Source organism: Strix aluco, chromosome 19 (assembly GCF_031877795.1).
Source record: "Strix aluco isolate bStrAlu1 chromosome 19, bStrAlu1.hap1, whole genome shotgun sequence".
Lineage (NCBI taxonomy): Eukaryota > Metazoa > Chordata > Aves > Strigiformes > Strigidae > Strix > Strix aluco.
The window spans coordinates 12,595,193-12,610,102 of NC_133949.1; the positions used below are offsets into that span (position 1 = coordinate 12,595,193).

At 45.2% G+C, this 14,910-nt stretch overlaps 1 protein-coding gene across 4 annotated transcripts in view; it reads left to right on the forward strand.

The window, feature by feature from the left end:
• VPS53 (VPS53 subunit of GARP complex) overlaps positions 1–14,910 on the forward strand; it is a 74,209-nt gene that overhangs the window by 3,325 nt on the left and 55,974 nt on the right. For all 4 annotated transcript variants that reach the window (XR_012625779.1, XR_012625780.1, XR_012625781.1 and 1 more), the window contains exons 3-4: positions 625–674; positions 1,489–1,555. Coding sequence is in view for 1 of the 4 variants with exons in the window: in XM_074845470.1 (XP_074701571.1) it covers positions 625–674; positions 1,489–1,555 (117 nt within the window). In the remaining 3 variants the exon portion in view is untranslated. The remainder of the gene's footprint in view (positions 1–624; positions 675–1,488; positions 1,556–14,910) is intronic.

A 14,910-nucleotide genomic window follows, 5' to 3' on the forward strand; every position in this document is an offset into this window, starting at 1 on the left:
TGCCTGTGAAATGTCACTGGAGAGTTGTCCGTGTTTGAAACCTATTGTTTCTTTTGAGATTTAAAGGATGAGATTACTGTGGGCTCGTATCCGTACTTTGTCTTCCCCACATCAGCCCCAGGGACAGTTTTGGACTAATCTATTGCAAAAAGGAGGTGTTTCTGCAGCTGAAGGTTGGGTTGTGAGCCAGCTCCAATGTTTACCATGTTTAAGATCTGCTACAGCACTGGCGCTTTTTTTGACTTTTGGCTGTTTCTAGTTAGTTTGCTGGTGGTGCTGGCTTGGTTTTTTTCCCTTTGCCAGCAGTGGGGAGCTGTTTCGCCTTCAGTGCCCCCACTACGGCTCCAGCAGCTGCCAGGCCTCCTTCACCCTGGGTGTCTGGGCTATGCGGGAGGGTCTCTGCCCCGGGAAGGCTAAGGCTCTGTCCCCGTTGCCCACGGGTGGTCACTGTCACCACAGCATTTCAGGGGCAATTCCGTGTGTCTCAGTTCCTCCATCTCTAGAAAAAAGTTTTTGCTCTCTTTGTAAAGTGTCACAGGTGGGAAAGTGTTAGGTATCACAGCTGATGTGTATCACAGCAACAGGTTCCCCGTTTCACTTCTCTTTGTTTTTTTCATGTTGTAGTCTTTGGCAAACATCGATGAAGTGGTGAACAAAATCAGATTGAAAATAAGGTAAATATTTCTTCATTTCATTGCATCTCAGGTGGCGGGCAGTCTGGTTGTCACCGAGGCTTCATAAATACACCCTTTGCACTATAGCCAATATGCTTAAAGGATGTGAATAGGGTCAGTCTCGAGTTCAGTAGTGGGACAGAGATGAGAATGGCTCCCTGTAATTATAATTCTTTTTTTATACTTTGCCCCTATTGTCTAATACGTGCCTTTGAGGTTATTTTAGCTGATGGGTTTCAAAGTAGAGCTTTGTACAAACAATGAAGTAAGAATCAACGAGTACCAAATTTTAGTACAATCTGAAGGCTGAGAGAACAAACTACCCAGAAGATTTGGTTGCTGAAAATTTATTGTTTGCGAGGTCAAAATAGCAATTGTAAAATCTCTCATTTTGGTTTTTTTATTGTCATTATTGGTACTAAAAGTACAAAATAAATACAATTGTGCAGGAAATACTTACATTTTCTGTGTAGTCTGGCATTACCAACTGTTACCAAATGATTGAGACAGCACTTTAACATGTAGAAAGTGGAAATGAAAGCAGAGAAGGGAAAACGAACAATATTGCTTAAGGGAAGAGAAATGCAAGAAGCCCTGATTAAATTAAGAAATGGATTTTTGTTTTTGCAACAGAAGTTTTAAATCATGTAAGATAGTGATGTCCTATAGAGAGACGGGGGGAAAAAATGGTGAGTTTAGCATTGGTAGCACCAGTGTTTTATTTTAAATCTCTTCTGTAGCTCTTAAGGTTCTCACAGCTGTTTGGGTCGGACACATAGAGAATGAGTTTGACATTACAGATTCTTTTCTCCAGGAGGCTGGATGACAACATCCGAACGGTAGTGAGAGGACAGACCAACGTGGGACAGGATGGCCGGCAGGTATGTGCGTCTCATCCCCGGTAAAACCAGTAAAGGTTCTCCTCTTGCCTTGCCATGCTGAACTGAGAAACGGCTCTGGTGGGCAGAAACCTGCGCCCGTCATTAGGGAGGTGTTTCTGCTGGCTCTGGCTTGGCGAGCTGAACAGCTGTTCTAACCTGCTGTCTGGTCACCCTCCAAAGGGAAGGGAATGAGAAATCGATATAAAAATCAAAAGCAAAACCAGGAGGCTTGCGATTGTGCCACTCTGAAGCTAATGATAAAACAAATGGGGTTAAATGGGTACAAGCCCATTTGGTACAGAGTAAGGATCCATAAAAGGCTATTTAGCCTTTATTAGCATCCTGAGCTGCTAGGGACTGAGCCTGCTGTCTTGCTGCCAGTCCATCCTGCACGTCTTATTTAGCTGTCAGGTTTTCTCTTGTCTTTTGCTTGACAGAAGTGTTTGCTGGGAGTGCAGCTCTGAGCAGCACGCCATGGCAGCCGTGTTTGTGAATGCTGAGCCTGGGCTACCTCTTGTCTGATTTTGAGGTATTGCCCCTGTGTCTGTTCTGTTTTGGACTAGGAGCATTACTGCCCTGAATCGTCAGTCATGCTGCTTTCCTCAGTGTCAACACTGACTCGTCTTTTTAACACTAAATTTAAGACTAGTTTGCTGGGGTGGGGTAGTCATCCCCTCACCAGCACTGGCTGTATTTTCCACTTCTTGCTGCAGTAGCCATTGGCATATATTTCTAATCTCTCTAATTTCTCTGCTGCAGAGTGTGGCCTTGAGCGAATTATTCAACTTATCTGTGCCTTTGTATTGCTTTCATAAAAATGTCAGATGCTTACCTCTCCTAGCAGAACTAGTTTTAAGCTTGCATGATTGCCTGCATACTGCTATTAAACTGGGGACATGCTTGGGATGTGGCATACCTGGGAGTGGTGCTGCCTGTAATCACTGTGCAGGGATGAGACAAGAAATCAAGTGGGAAGGCAATTACAGAAATTGAGGAGGGAGTAGAAGCTAGTGCAGTACTTACAGAGTTTGGATATGATTGGGAAGCTGGTGATGTCGTAGCCTTTTGGGCCCATTCGAGGTGACAAATTCAAATTCTCAGCTGCGCCTGAGAATTGCCCCGAGTGCCTCAGGACTTGCAGGTCCCAAGGATGAACGTGGTGTGGGATGAACAAGGTCAGCCGTGCTTGCAGGATAACAAAAGTGTCTCTGCGCTGTGGAGATTCAGTGAGCTTTGTTTAGAGCTTTGTCTTTTGTCTGTGCTTTCTCACTTCTTAATCCCTCTGAAGTTCTCTCAAGCATGTCCAGACTGACGTGGCAGCACCCTGCTCTGAGGTGCTGGGGAGGCAGATCCGTCTGTGCTGCCCTTCATTTAGTTTGGTTGTAAAGGAACCAGTTAAACTCCTGTTCAAGTAAAAACCTTCAAACATGCACGTGTGTGTGGCATGTCTCTGCAGGGCATCGTTCAAGTGGCCTGGAGCTGCAGTTCATCACAAATATCCTTATATTTTAGCTGTGATTTTTCCCATTTTCCCTCATTTTGTTGCTTTACAAGGTAGCAGCGGACTTTAAGGCAGAGGTCAGAGCTGGCAGTTGCACAGACTGCATCAGCTAAGGCCACGCAGTCTCTAACAGTTGTTTCTTACTTTAAGAGATTCTAACAAATACTGAAACCACTCAGTTACTGAAAGTGTTAGTTCGCTGGTAAGAAAAATTGTTTGAATCTGAAATGCTATGAGCTTTTTCCTTTCTGCGTTTTTAATCCACGTCCGCCCTTTCACACTTGTACGTGCATTTCGTATGTGAATCGCTGGATCCAGACCGCTGGAGCGACAGGACGTGGCTGGGTCTTGACATTTAAAGCAGTAAAGGAGCATCAGCAACCTCAGACCTTGCACGTTAGCTGGTCAGAGGGACGCGCAGTGGGAGAGGTCATCTGGCAGCGCTGGGGAGTGCTTGAATTGCATTTCAGTTTGAGATGAAATTTTATATTTGTCTCCCCAGAACCAGAGGAAACCTAGAAGAAACATTTGCTGTTCCTGTCACCCCCCGCGCTGCTTTCTTTGAGCGTATCTTGTGTGCTAGCTGGGGGAGTGAGGCAGCCTTTTGCACATGACCACCCTGTTGATACCCGATTGTGGGGGCGAAAACCTTGCTTTTCAGCTTCAGCCACCAGTTCCCATGCCAAAGAATGCCTTTGTTTTACCAGCTCATACTCAGTGGAATCAAAGACGCTTAGAAATGTTAACTTTTTATAGAACAAGAGGCCTGGCTTCTCCCACTTGGAGAGGAAGGGTTTAATTTTCCAACGTATGGTAAGCAATTGTTTTGAAACAACTGAAAGCAAGGTGCCTTTAAGACAAGTCAGCACTCTGCTAGGAAGGGAGTCAATGCTACTGAAAGGGGCTTTTTTCTTTCTTTACCTTTTCTGGTAGTAGTTCGTAGTTTGGTCCCACAATAAAATTAAGTTCTTTCTTCTACTGATCTTCTATTCTTATTAAATTTGTAGGAGATTTGTATCCTCAAGACAAGTACTTCCTTGCAAAATTTGATTGAAGTATACACATGAATAGATAATATTATCCTGTGAACTTCTCCCTTAGGAAGCCTAGGCTGAAGATCGTTATTGCGTTTTATCATAGTAACCACAACTGCAAACCACCCTTGGTTAATTAAGAAACAGTTGGCAACCAGCTTGTGCAATAGGTTTGAAACAAAGCTTAAAACCAACCGCAGCGAAAAGTTGAACCTTTTCCCATTTATAACGCTTTCTTCCCGTGTGAGATGCCTGTAGCCTGCGGTACGCAGTACTCGCAGCAGACAAGCTTTGGAAAAAGCAGTCATTGTCTTCTGAGTGACTTCCATCCCTTGACACGCTGAGACCCGAGAGGAACGATGCAATCTGTCGTGTCCTTGAAAGTGTGTGCTGTAAATAAAAATGCATATGAACTCTGATGTTGTAGCTGCTTGAATGTCAGTGGGAGCTCAGGATCCTGTGTGTTTATTGCAAGATTGGACCTGGAAGGTGTTGTGCAAAAGCCTCTTTCCTTCAGTCACGCTGTCTAACGACTCGTGGTACAAACTATAATCAGCATTTGCCAGAATTGCCTGACTGCGTGGTGTCAGAGCTAGAGGAGCCATTCGTGTCTGGAGAGTAAATACAAGTTTCCATAAACATCTTTTCAATCTCTGACTTCCTTCCAAAGGAAACATAAACCTCAGATGCAGTGGTAGGAGAAAAAAAAGTGCCTGTTTAAGTCAAAGGAAGCCAGGAGGGTGTCCCCCGCTGAGCCCCTGCTCTCAGTTGTCCATGTTCGCTGTGCCCTGCCCGCCCCAGGCTTGTGTGGGGAGGCAGAGCTGCCTGCACGAGCGGTTGCCGTCCCTGCTGCCCTTGCAGGTGGGGGAGCACTGTGTACCATGGGTGCAGAAGCTGATTCAGGAAGCTCATCTTTGGCTTTTCCATCTCCCGTCAGCCTTAACTGCCAAATGTGGGGTTGGGAATCTCGTGTAGGCCATTGCTTCAAGTGCAGCCCAAATCACCAGGACCTGGCACCTGCCACAAACCCATCTAATTTCTTTTTTTGGTAGCGTGTTGGAGGCCACTGATACCAGGCAAGATCTAGAAGACAAACTAAGGGTATTTAGCCTTTAACAGCTTGCTTTGTCTTTGGGGAAGGGGTCATTTACCACTTGAGCCCAGCAAAGCAGCTTTCCCTGTCGTGTGGAGCCTTGTGCAGAGCTGCACCTTTGCAGCCGTCCAGGAGAGGGGAGCCCAGCCTCGGTTTTGAGACTAGGGTGACGTTTTACTGATCTTTGATGGCGAGGGAGTGCTGCCAGCAGAGACGTGTCTGAATAGTGCTGCATGTTATTCTCCCAGTTAGAGCAATCTAAATCCCCGTCGTACCCAGCGGGGAGTACATAGTATGCAGCTGTGGGAATGTGCTCTCTGTGCTCCTTAAGGAAAAGGAGACCCTGGGGATATAGCAAGTTCAAAATCCAAATTGCAGATCCAGCCACTGTACTCCCTGTTGATCACATCTCCTGTCCTGTCTGTCTGGCAGTTTGGCAGTGGTAATGTTGGGGAGAACACCTCTGTGCCCCACCCGGGTGCTGAGATGGTTGAGCAGGTCTTTGAGGTGAGTTGTAGGTATGAGAGGGATGTAAGAGCGGCTTTTTATAGTCAGTCTTTAACTTCTGAACTGTTTCCCAAATAGTCTTGATCACATACACATGTTCATATAAAATAGTATTTAGGTGTCTGAAAAAGCAGATTCTGAATCTAAAAATAAAGTCGATCAAGTAGATGTGGCCCCAAAAGAGTTATTGAAGTAGCTCTAAAGACAGGAATGCTCCCTTCTCCACAAAGCGTAACATTTCCCAGTTCAAAGCATCTGCCTTTTTGAAATTTTGCCCTAGAATTTCCTCCAAATGCAAAAGCCTTAAAATAGTCTGGCTCATTTGGCTTCCCCTTCCTGGTGCGATATTTCAGTAAAATCTGTAGACAATACCATGAACCTCAGAAATTATCTCACTAATGATCCTTTTATGGGAGGAAACAACAGTTGTGGGTGGAACATTCCTCTGCAGGGCGTAACAAAATTTTCCTTGGGAGTCCCAGACTTGGGCTATTTCGGCTGCCTTGGGAGAGGCTGGGAGTGTAGGAACTGCCGTGGTTCAGTTGTAACAATACGCGCTTCAGGCTGCGCCTGCCGTTTCTGGGGAGCCAGTGCTATCCGAATTTTCCGCTCTAAGGTTTTTCTCAGAGCTGCTGCTGAACTGGAGTCTGGGCTGACCTTGCCAAGAGCTGCAGTCCAGTTGTGGCATAATTTCCTCTCTGCCCTAGGGTGTAGTATAAAAAGTTCCCATAGATTTTTCCACTGAGTGTTTAACGCACTCCGTACGGTTTTATTTGTCACTCTTTTGTTGTGTTTATTGCTAAACCTTATGCATGGACTAGCTGTAATTTTTTTGACAGTTGCTGACATGCCTTTACCGGTTGTTTGGCTGAAGCTGCTTCACCTATCAGGCTGTTGTCCTTGTATTCTCTGTGTCTGCAATCTAGTTTAACCCTGGATGCTATCTGTGCAACCAGGATGGGGGTGCTCAGGTCAGTAAAGGTGAGGCAGCTTCATACAAAATCCATTTTGGAAGGAACTGAGAATTCCAGAGGAATCTCAAGATCCTCAATGGATTTGTGGCTTTATAGTTTGAATCTAAAAAAAAAATAATTTCTTTCTGTTATCTCTGGTCCGTCTTACCCTTCCTGCCCTGTGCACACACATGTGTAAAGTAAATGACTGAAACTGAATGAGTAGAGACTGTGTTTTAAAGAAAAGCTTGGCTTATGGCTTAGTATCTCCTACTATATTAGGGTCTGGTTCAATTAGTGCTAGAACAAAGATAAGTGTCAATGAGGAGAGAAAAGGGATGTTTTCTGGCCTGGGAAAAGCCTTGTGTGTTTCTCATGGCTGAAGATACGGGTTGATAACTTGGTTTGCTTTGGTTGGCTCCTGCTTCTTTGCTCTGTGAGAACAGTAATATTTTTTTTTTCAAAACTACAGCAGTGCAAGAAAAGGGACAGCAGCTGCTGTGCTTAAAGAATACAAATATATCCTTGCTGCCCAGCCTGAACCCAGCACAGCAGTAGACAGTTCAATTAGCCATCCCATCCTTTGGTAACCAGCGCTGTCCTTTCTCGTTGCATGTGAAAATAAACATCTCTGCTCTGTGGCTGTGGGGAGGCTCAGACTGCCGGCCTGGCCCTGCCCTGCCTGTGTGCTGCCGTGTTTAAGCCTGTGCAAAGAGGAGGATGTGTCTGGCATAGACAAATGCCCACAGGTTGTTGGGTTTGACAAGGTCGTAGATGGAAGTCTGTGAAATAGTTTGTGTTTTTTTTTTACTTTAGATAGAGATCAGGAAACACTTTGCAGAATCAATATAGGGAGGAAGAAAGAGGTGAAGATGGATGGTGAGCACAAGAGAGTGGTGTGGGTGCTGCATCAGGCAGGAGCAGTGGGCAGTAGGGTACTGCCCCGCCGAGGGGCCATCCCGGCTACTCGAGTGCCCTTTTAGGTGTCGGCGTCCTGAGCTACGGGTGGTGCCACTGGAGTTGGCAGCTCGTGTCCTCCTCAGTTCTGCAAGTGCTGGGTTACAGGCAGCGCCAGCCCGGCAGGCAGGGAGGTGATTTTGTGCCGTTTGCACAAACACACTTAATAGGCAGCACTGTTGCTTCAGCCTCTCTCCTTACCTCCACCTGTTTGTGTGGAGGTGGCTTGTTTGGCTGCAGGTTGTGTTTCACGCTAACCCAAGGTAGTCAGTGCTTTCAGATCTCCTACCGTAGGCACTTTTGTCTCATTGTTTTAGTTATTTGAATATATGCTCCCTTCCAGACATCAAATTGCGTGCTGCTTCCTTGGCCACCGTGCCCAGGCTCGGCTCACGTGGTGGGCAGTGATGTGCCTCTGCTGCTGGGACAGCACTGACAGCCTTCACCTGAGCCTTAAGAGCAGATGAGGAAAATCACCCTAAGCTCTTAATAACTAATTAAGCCTAAGTCTCTAAAATATTTGTGGGCTTTTCTGTGTCACAATCCCTGATGTTGCAGGCACCGTCTTTCGATTATATTCATTGTCTCCTGCATGGCTAAGCATTATCTCCTGTGTTTTTGATGAACAGGTCATTATTCTGAAATAGGAGCAGACTAGTGTTAGATTTCAATACGTTTTAAGATGGTGAATGGATAAGGGTTAAATACTGTGTCTTAAGCTGTGTCATTTTATGTATTTTAAAAAAAAGGTCATGCCACAGATTCTGTAAGACTCAGACGAGTGGTTAAAGTCCCATAATATTCTTTTGTAACCAATGAATAATAAACAGAAGTTGAGCTGCCAAAATAAATCAAAAGTGTTTCATTTAGAGTCATTTCCCTAGTGGGTTATGACAGTTGAACAATGTCCTTCCCATGTAAGAGACCCAGTGAGCTTTTTCTAGCCTCGAACATGTTTATTGAAAAGGCTTTCAGGTGAATGGCATGCCAAGAAGAAATAGCACTGTTTATTATCCTTCTGGCTCCTGGCCATGAACACTGGCATCTGCAACTGTATGAAGAGGTCAGGCATAACTTTTGCCATCTGCTGCAAAGCCTGATTCAAGGCAGAAGCGAGTCTGAGCTTGACCTCACCATGTGCTTCTGTCCGGGAGGGCAGTGGATGCAGCCTCTCACTGTCCTGCAGCCCGAGGCTGGAGGCCGGGTCGTGTTTTGCGCTGGCGAAGGACGCGCGCGCTTGCTGGTGGTGTTGAAGGCAGCGCAAGCTGCAAAGGAAGACCAGGCTGTTCCACAGCCAGTGGTTCTGATGCCAGCAACGCGAGAAGCCCAGCCTGAAAATAGAAATCCTGACAACAGGCAGGGGATTTTTTTTCTTATTGTAGATCTCATTTTTTTCTTTCTCTTTTTTTGTTGTCTCACATTTTCGGTGCATAGTAATGTTTATTCCAGCTGTGCTTACGGCAGGTGAACTGTCAGCGTTTCCCCTCAGAAATCCCTACTTGTAGGATTCATGGTATGGTTGGCCATTTCCCCACCTATATTTTTCCTCTAAGGTCTCAACCTGAACATGAATTCATCTTGCAAAATCTGGTGCAACTCGAGTGGTCGCTAAATGTGCCCCCCACAGAAGTCAAGCGTGGCTCCGAGATCGCAAATACGACCGAAATGTTGCCTGCAGTGTGCAGACTCGTCAGCAGACAAATTCATTGGAATCCCTCAGTCACTTACAGACTTCCTAGACAAATTTAAGCATGCAGCACTCCCGATCAAACCAAAACAGGCAGCTCAGTGCTGGAGCAGAGGGCAAGCGCAGGAGCCGGTGTGCCTGTGGCAGCCGAGGGCAGCCAGTTATTTCGCACTGGAGAAGAGGTGGATCCTGGGCATAGAGAGGTGCAGGAAACGGCTGCAATCAGGGTGTAAACAGAAATGATGTGAAGGGTGGAGACTCACAGCTTTGGTATTCTGAAATAAAGAAGAGTGATAAGGGAAATAATAAGTGTCTGCATGGAGGAGTTTTTACTGCATGATAATAGTGTTTAATGTGTTGGGCTGGGCGTGGGGGAAGGCTGTGGCTGCTCACCTGCTACCGTGGAGCCGCGTGATGAAGCTGTAGTAACCCACCTTGAGGTATGAGCATGATGAAGCCAAAGGTTTTGCTGGAAGGTTGTGCAACTCCCACAGTTAACGTTTAAATGGCCATGCCACTGTGGTGTAAATTAGATGCATGACTAAAACTCATGTAAAATTACTCACCCAAGCAAGACCGCTAAAACCTCTGTCACTTACAGCGCATCGCCACCTTTCTTCATGGTGCAGGCACCGGTGTGCAGGGCTGGGCGATGCTGTAAAAAATGACAGCTCAGAAGGATGTTGGACTAGCACAGGAGTGCGGTTTGGGAGTTAAGCTGCAAGGTTTCAACCAGCACAACCTGGAAATCACCTCTTGCTTCACCCCCTGTGTGTGTTGGTGTTTGTGCAGCTGTTCAGAACATGGAGTTTGATTTCTGAGCACAGTTTGGGGGCTTAAGTGAAGGGGCAGCAGTAGCAGTTTTAAGCTTGGTGCAGTGTTGGACATAATCTGCTTTGTTGATTTAAAGTGTCCTGAGCAGCCTTAGTGGTTAGGATTGGAGCTGATGACACAAAACTCTATTTTTTAGTGACAGTTGTAGTAGTTATGTAGTATTTGATGAACTCGTTGGGTAGAAATCTGCTAAAATCAAAACCAAGGGTGATGAGCCCTTCAGGTTTGTCTGCTCAGGGAAATGAGCTGGCAGAGCTGTGGTGCAATGTCATCCTGCTCTGATGGACAAGCCCTCTCAGCTTCAGCTGCAGTGGTTTATCCCTAGCTGTAAAACTTAAGAGTCTTCTCTAAAATGAAATTGAACTGAGAATCAAAGTATATTTCCACCCTTTCTCAATCAGGAGGGACTCATTTGTATGAGGTTTTAGTGGCAGAAATTGTTAGGCTGGTCACAGTGTGCAAGGGTTTCTTTGAAATCTCTGCAGCTGAGGCTCCTTGGAGAATTGGGGATGGGAACTTATTTTTAGTCATGGTCTGGATTTTCATCAATCTGGGTTGTAAGTGTGGCAGCAAATGAAAGAAGCATTAACGCTCTGTATTCAAGAGTGGAGACTGATCCAGGAGCATTAAATTCTCAGCATCCTGACCACAGCCCAATTTGTAACATTAAAAATACATTTGGATGCTGTGAATTTGGCAGATGTGTCAAGTGTCTATAAAATACTTAGCAAAGGGCAACTTTCTGATGTGAGTTATAACATCCAATTGAAATATATATTGGCTAGAATCAAATAAAACTAGCACGTTTCTAGCACAACACCAGTGAGCATATGGAAACCATTGAGGTATTTTAACCATTACTGAGGACAGAACAGTGTTAATTCAGTTAGTCCCCAAGCTCAGGGTTTCCCAAGCAAGCAAACTTCCTCTGAAAATTTTCTTTTTTCCCCACTTCAGCATCATTTTGTAGTAACCCACGGGCCTCTCAATTCCTGTTTGCATATTTCCTAGTATTTCAGTATTTGTTTGCACAGGAGTCCTGATAGGATGAATAAAGAGGGATTTAGAAATCAACACACCCACTGATGAGACACTGCTGCTTGATGGGAGCGATGTGACAGCTCCGTACCTCGGCTGGGGGGGGAGGGAGGAGGCTGTGGCCATCGACAGCGGCTGTGGGGATTTGGAGAGACTGGCTGTAATTCACTGCACTGTTTTTTTGGCTGGAATATTGTTGCTAACACTGCTTTTGTGTGTGTTAATGTCAGTCTGGTACTGTAAGTTGCTGGGACATAACCTTTTAAAGGATGCTTCACTTCAAAATCTAATGATTTAGACATGGTCTTGTCCCACCTCTCACTTGGGTTATTTTCTTTCCTCCTTTTGCTGCTTGGAAGATCCCATGTGAAAAGGTGTGACACAAGTGATGATGTGCAGACTGACCTTAGAAGTTGCTTGGAATAATGCCAAGTAAAGCTATACTTTAGGCAGTCTTTTTCTTAGTGATTCATGGTTTAACTCCCTATTGTTTTATACTGGTGTGTTTGGATTCTTTTCCTGTTGCATCTCAAGGCGAAGGTTGGAGAGCTTTAGCTGATTCATGTGCTACGTTTTTCCCTCCAGCTTTGGAGAATTTGATGAAAACCTGCGTAGCTCGCTCTCTGCCCAGCTTACCTGGGGTCTGGCTGTGTGCTGCAGAGTTGGGTCTTCCAAGTCCCATGTGTGGTTTCTCAGTCTTCTGCATTTCATCTCTGCTGGTAACACAAGAGCAGGGGAGCTTCCACTGCATAAATACAGGCTGTCTGAGAAACGGGGCTGGCTAAAAAGACATCATGATCTTGGACTGGAAGATCCCCCTGGGTGTTGCCCCCCCAAAAAACTGTGTTTTGGGTCCCTGCTTCTGCGGGTGCTGGGGCTGTACCTCCCCAGGTGCTACACATGGAGCTGGGCGATGCCCTGCAGAGTCACCCTGCCATCACACCGTCGCACTCTGCCATCGTGCCCTGCTGTTGCCTGCTTCCCCCCTGCAGCCAGGACGTGCTCCTGAACCCGTGTCGGGGCAGGAGATCAGACACGCTGTGTCGGAGGAGGAAAGCGATACGGAGCCGAGGCCTGTCTTGTATCGAGTGCTCTGTCTAGAGTCTCTTGCTCCGTTGCTGGTCCTGCCCTCGTTGCTAAATTTACTGTTGTCAGAGCAGCCGGGGTACCCCGGGGACAAACATTACGGAAAAAGCCTCAGACGCTGCTGACCGATGGCTCTGCCTCTCTCAGGCAGTCGAGCCCTGTCCGGGCCGTATTTCTCAGCTGGTGCCTGGCGTTGCAACCTCAGAGGTTGCATAAAGTTTAATAAATAATTCTGATGGGTTAATTGTAGCTTGCAGGCTCAGTTGTTGATTAGAGTCATATGGTGTTTTTCCAGTACATCGCAACCTTAATTTCAACATCCTTGTTTCATATAACCGCAACAGATTATGTATCCAGTCTCTTTATTTATTCGTGGTCCTCTGCCCCTGAAATGAACTGCTGTTGTAGGGAAGGAAACACAATAACTTAACTTCTGTATGCTGTCTGAGGGTGCGTACGTTTACATGTTTCCCAGTTGCACTGGCAAGAAAACCAATAAATTAGTAATGCAAGGTGAACCCTGCGTCAAGCCGCAGATGGAAGATTACTGGATGTTGTTCATCGTGTAAACCAGTTATGCTGAAATAAGAGCAATTCCTATTCTCTTGATACTATTTTGGTTTTAGAATTTCTGTCCAAAATAAACCTGGTAGTTATGAAATAATAACAAAAGCAGTAAGAAAATGCTTTTAGAAGTCATGATTCAGTGTCTTAACAGGAGCAAAGTGTGAAGGGAAATGCATTCTCTCCAATACACAGTGTAGCCTTCAATGTGGCTGAGGCTTCTCCTCTCTTCTTTTACAGGTGAAAGAATAATCGTTAGATACGTTAATAAACTTCTATATTACACCTTGAACAATTAGACCTACTTTCATGCCCTAGATGTTGGTTTCTTATCTCTTAATAATGAACACCATTTATCAAATATGAGGTGTTTTCTTATAATTGAAGTTTGTTTTTCCTTGGTTTTGCTCTTTGCTTTACAGTGTTTAGGGTTTTTATCTTTATGGTGACCAACAAAGTGAAGGTTTTTCTCCATTATTGGTTAGTTTATTTCCTTTGTCTACATGCAGTATTTTGCTTTCAGATGCTGTAGTTAGAATGTTACAGCTAAAAAGGTTTTACTGGTTTCTTTAAAAAGAACCATAAGAAAGTTTAATTGTAGGCTTTGTGCAAGAAGTAACACTTAATTTTGTTCCAAATTTCCCATCAGATCGGTCTGACGGTGCCCTCCTGACTTTAAAAAAAAAAAAAAAATTCACGCAGTCTTACTTTCAGCAATTTGTTTGAAGAAATGTTTTAATCTCTAAATGCAAATTCTATAAAAAACAAGCATGTTGATGAATTAGTGTGTTCTGACTCAAATAAGGAATATGCAGCTCTTTTTTTAGGAGAGTAGCTAAAGATTTATGTCTTAATGGCTAAGCAAATATTTGGAAGCAAGTTTAAAGAAATGAAACGAGTGTTTATGAGCAATTCTGATTTACTCAAGTCTGTTAAGTTTGCTGTTGAGTTCTCTGTGTGGTTATTTTTACCAGTTATGGAAACATATCCCTTCTCTAAGAGATGCGATACAGAGCTTGAAGAGAATGGCAGCTGCTGTTGGGTCTCTCCCCACATCCCAGCCATGTTATTTTTCACAGCAGCAGGAGACCACAGTTCTTTAACTCATCGGATGGGGGCAAAGCACACATTGTCTTGTTTGTGTTTTTCCAGAGTCTGTAAGGAGGTAAAAGCCACAAGGGTCAGGACCAGGTGATGACACCAATTCACCTCATTTTTGGCAGTTTTAAATGTACAGAACAGAATCCCATTTTACTTTGGTCGGAGTTCCACTGCTGCGTGTACTGGTTTCCACCAGGCACAGAGCAGGGAGCAGCAGGAACATGTTCTTCAGGTGTAAACCAGGTTCTTGTAAATAGTCTCTGCTAGTTTTTGTTGCAATATTATTAAATAGCACCGTGACCTGTTAGAGAAACAGATGGAGTGTGGTTTCTTAACAGTGAGCAAAAGAGAAACTGCTGATATGTGGGCAGCTAGGAATCCTTGTCTGGGCCATTATCTGAGGGTGAATTATGGGCAGTAACTTTGGAAAAGGTCCCTGTACTGAAGTAGATGATACTCTGACTCGTGAGGAAAACAGGTAAGACACTTTTCCCTTTGTGGATAGGGATTTTAGTGTAAAACCTGTAAGACCTGAGATGGAAATCCTCACTCACCATATTGTTTACTCTGAACTTGGTTGCTGAAGGCTGCTGAGAACAAATGACTTTGAGCTACGTATTGATGCTTAAAGTAGCAACTCACACGCTCTTCCTTGGAGAGCACGTTGGAGATGCCACCCCCAAGTGAAAGGATTGCGGTGGATGGCTGGAGGTCTTGAGCTGCCGTGACTGTTGTCCAAGCCTGCATCTGAAAAATTAGCCCTAGGAGAGGGGAGTGGGATCAGAGATGCGTCTAAGAAGCCTACGACTAGTTGGGAATTTGGGGTGGCCCTGCGGCGTGTCTGCATTGCTCAGTGGGGCTGCGTGGTTTGTCGGGCCTCCCCAGGCTCCTTATGCTGATCCTCCCTACCTTGCCTCCGGGTGGTTCTGTGTGCCTGAGACCCCAACAAATACCTGTCCCTGCAGGTTGGTTCGAGGTGATCCAAACTTTGAGTAAGTTT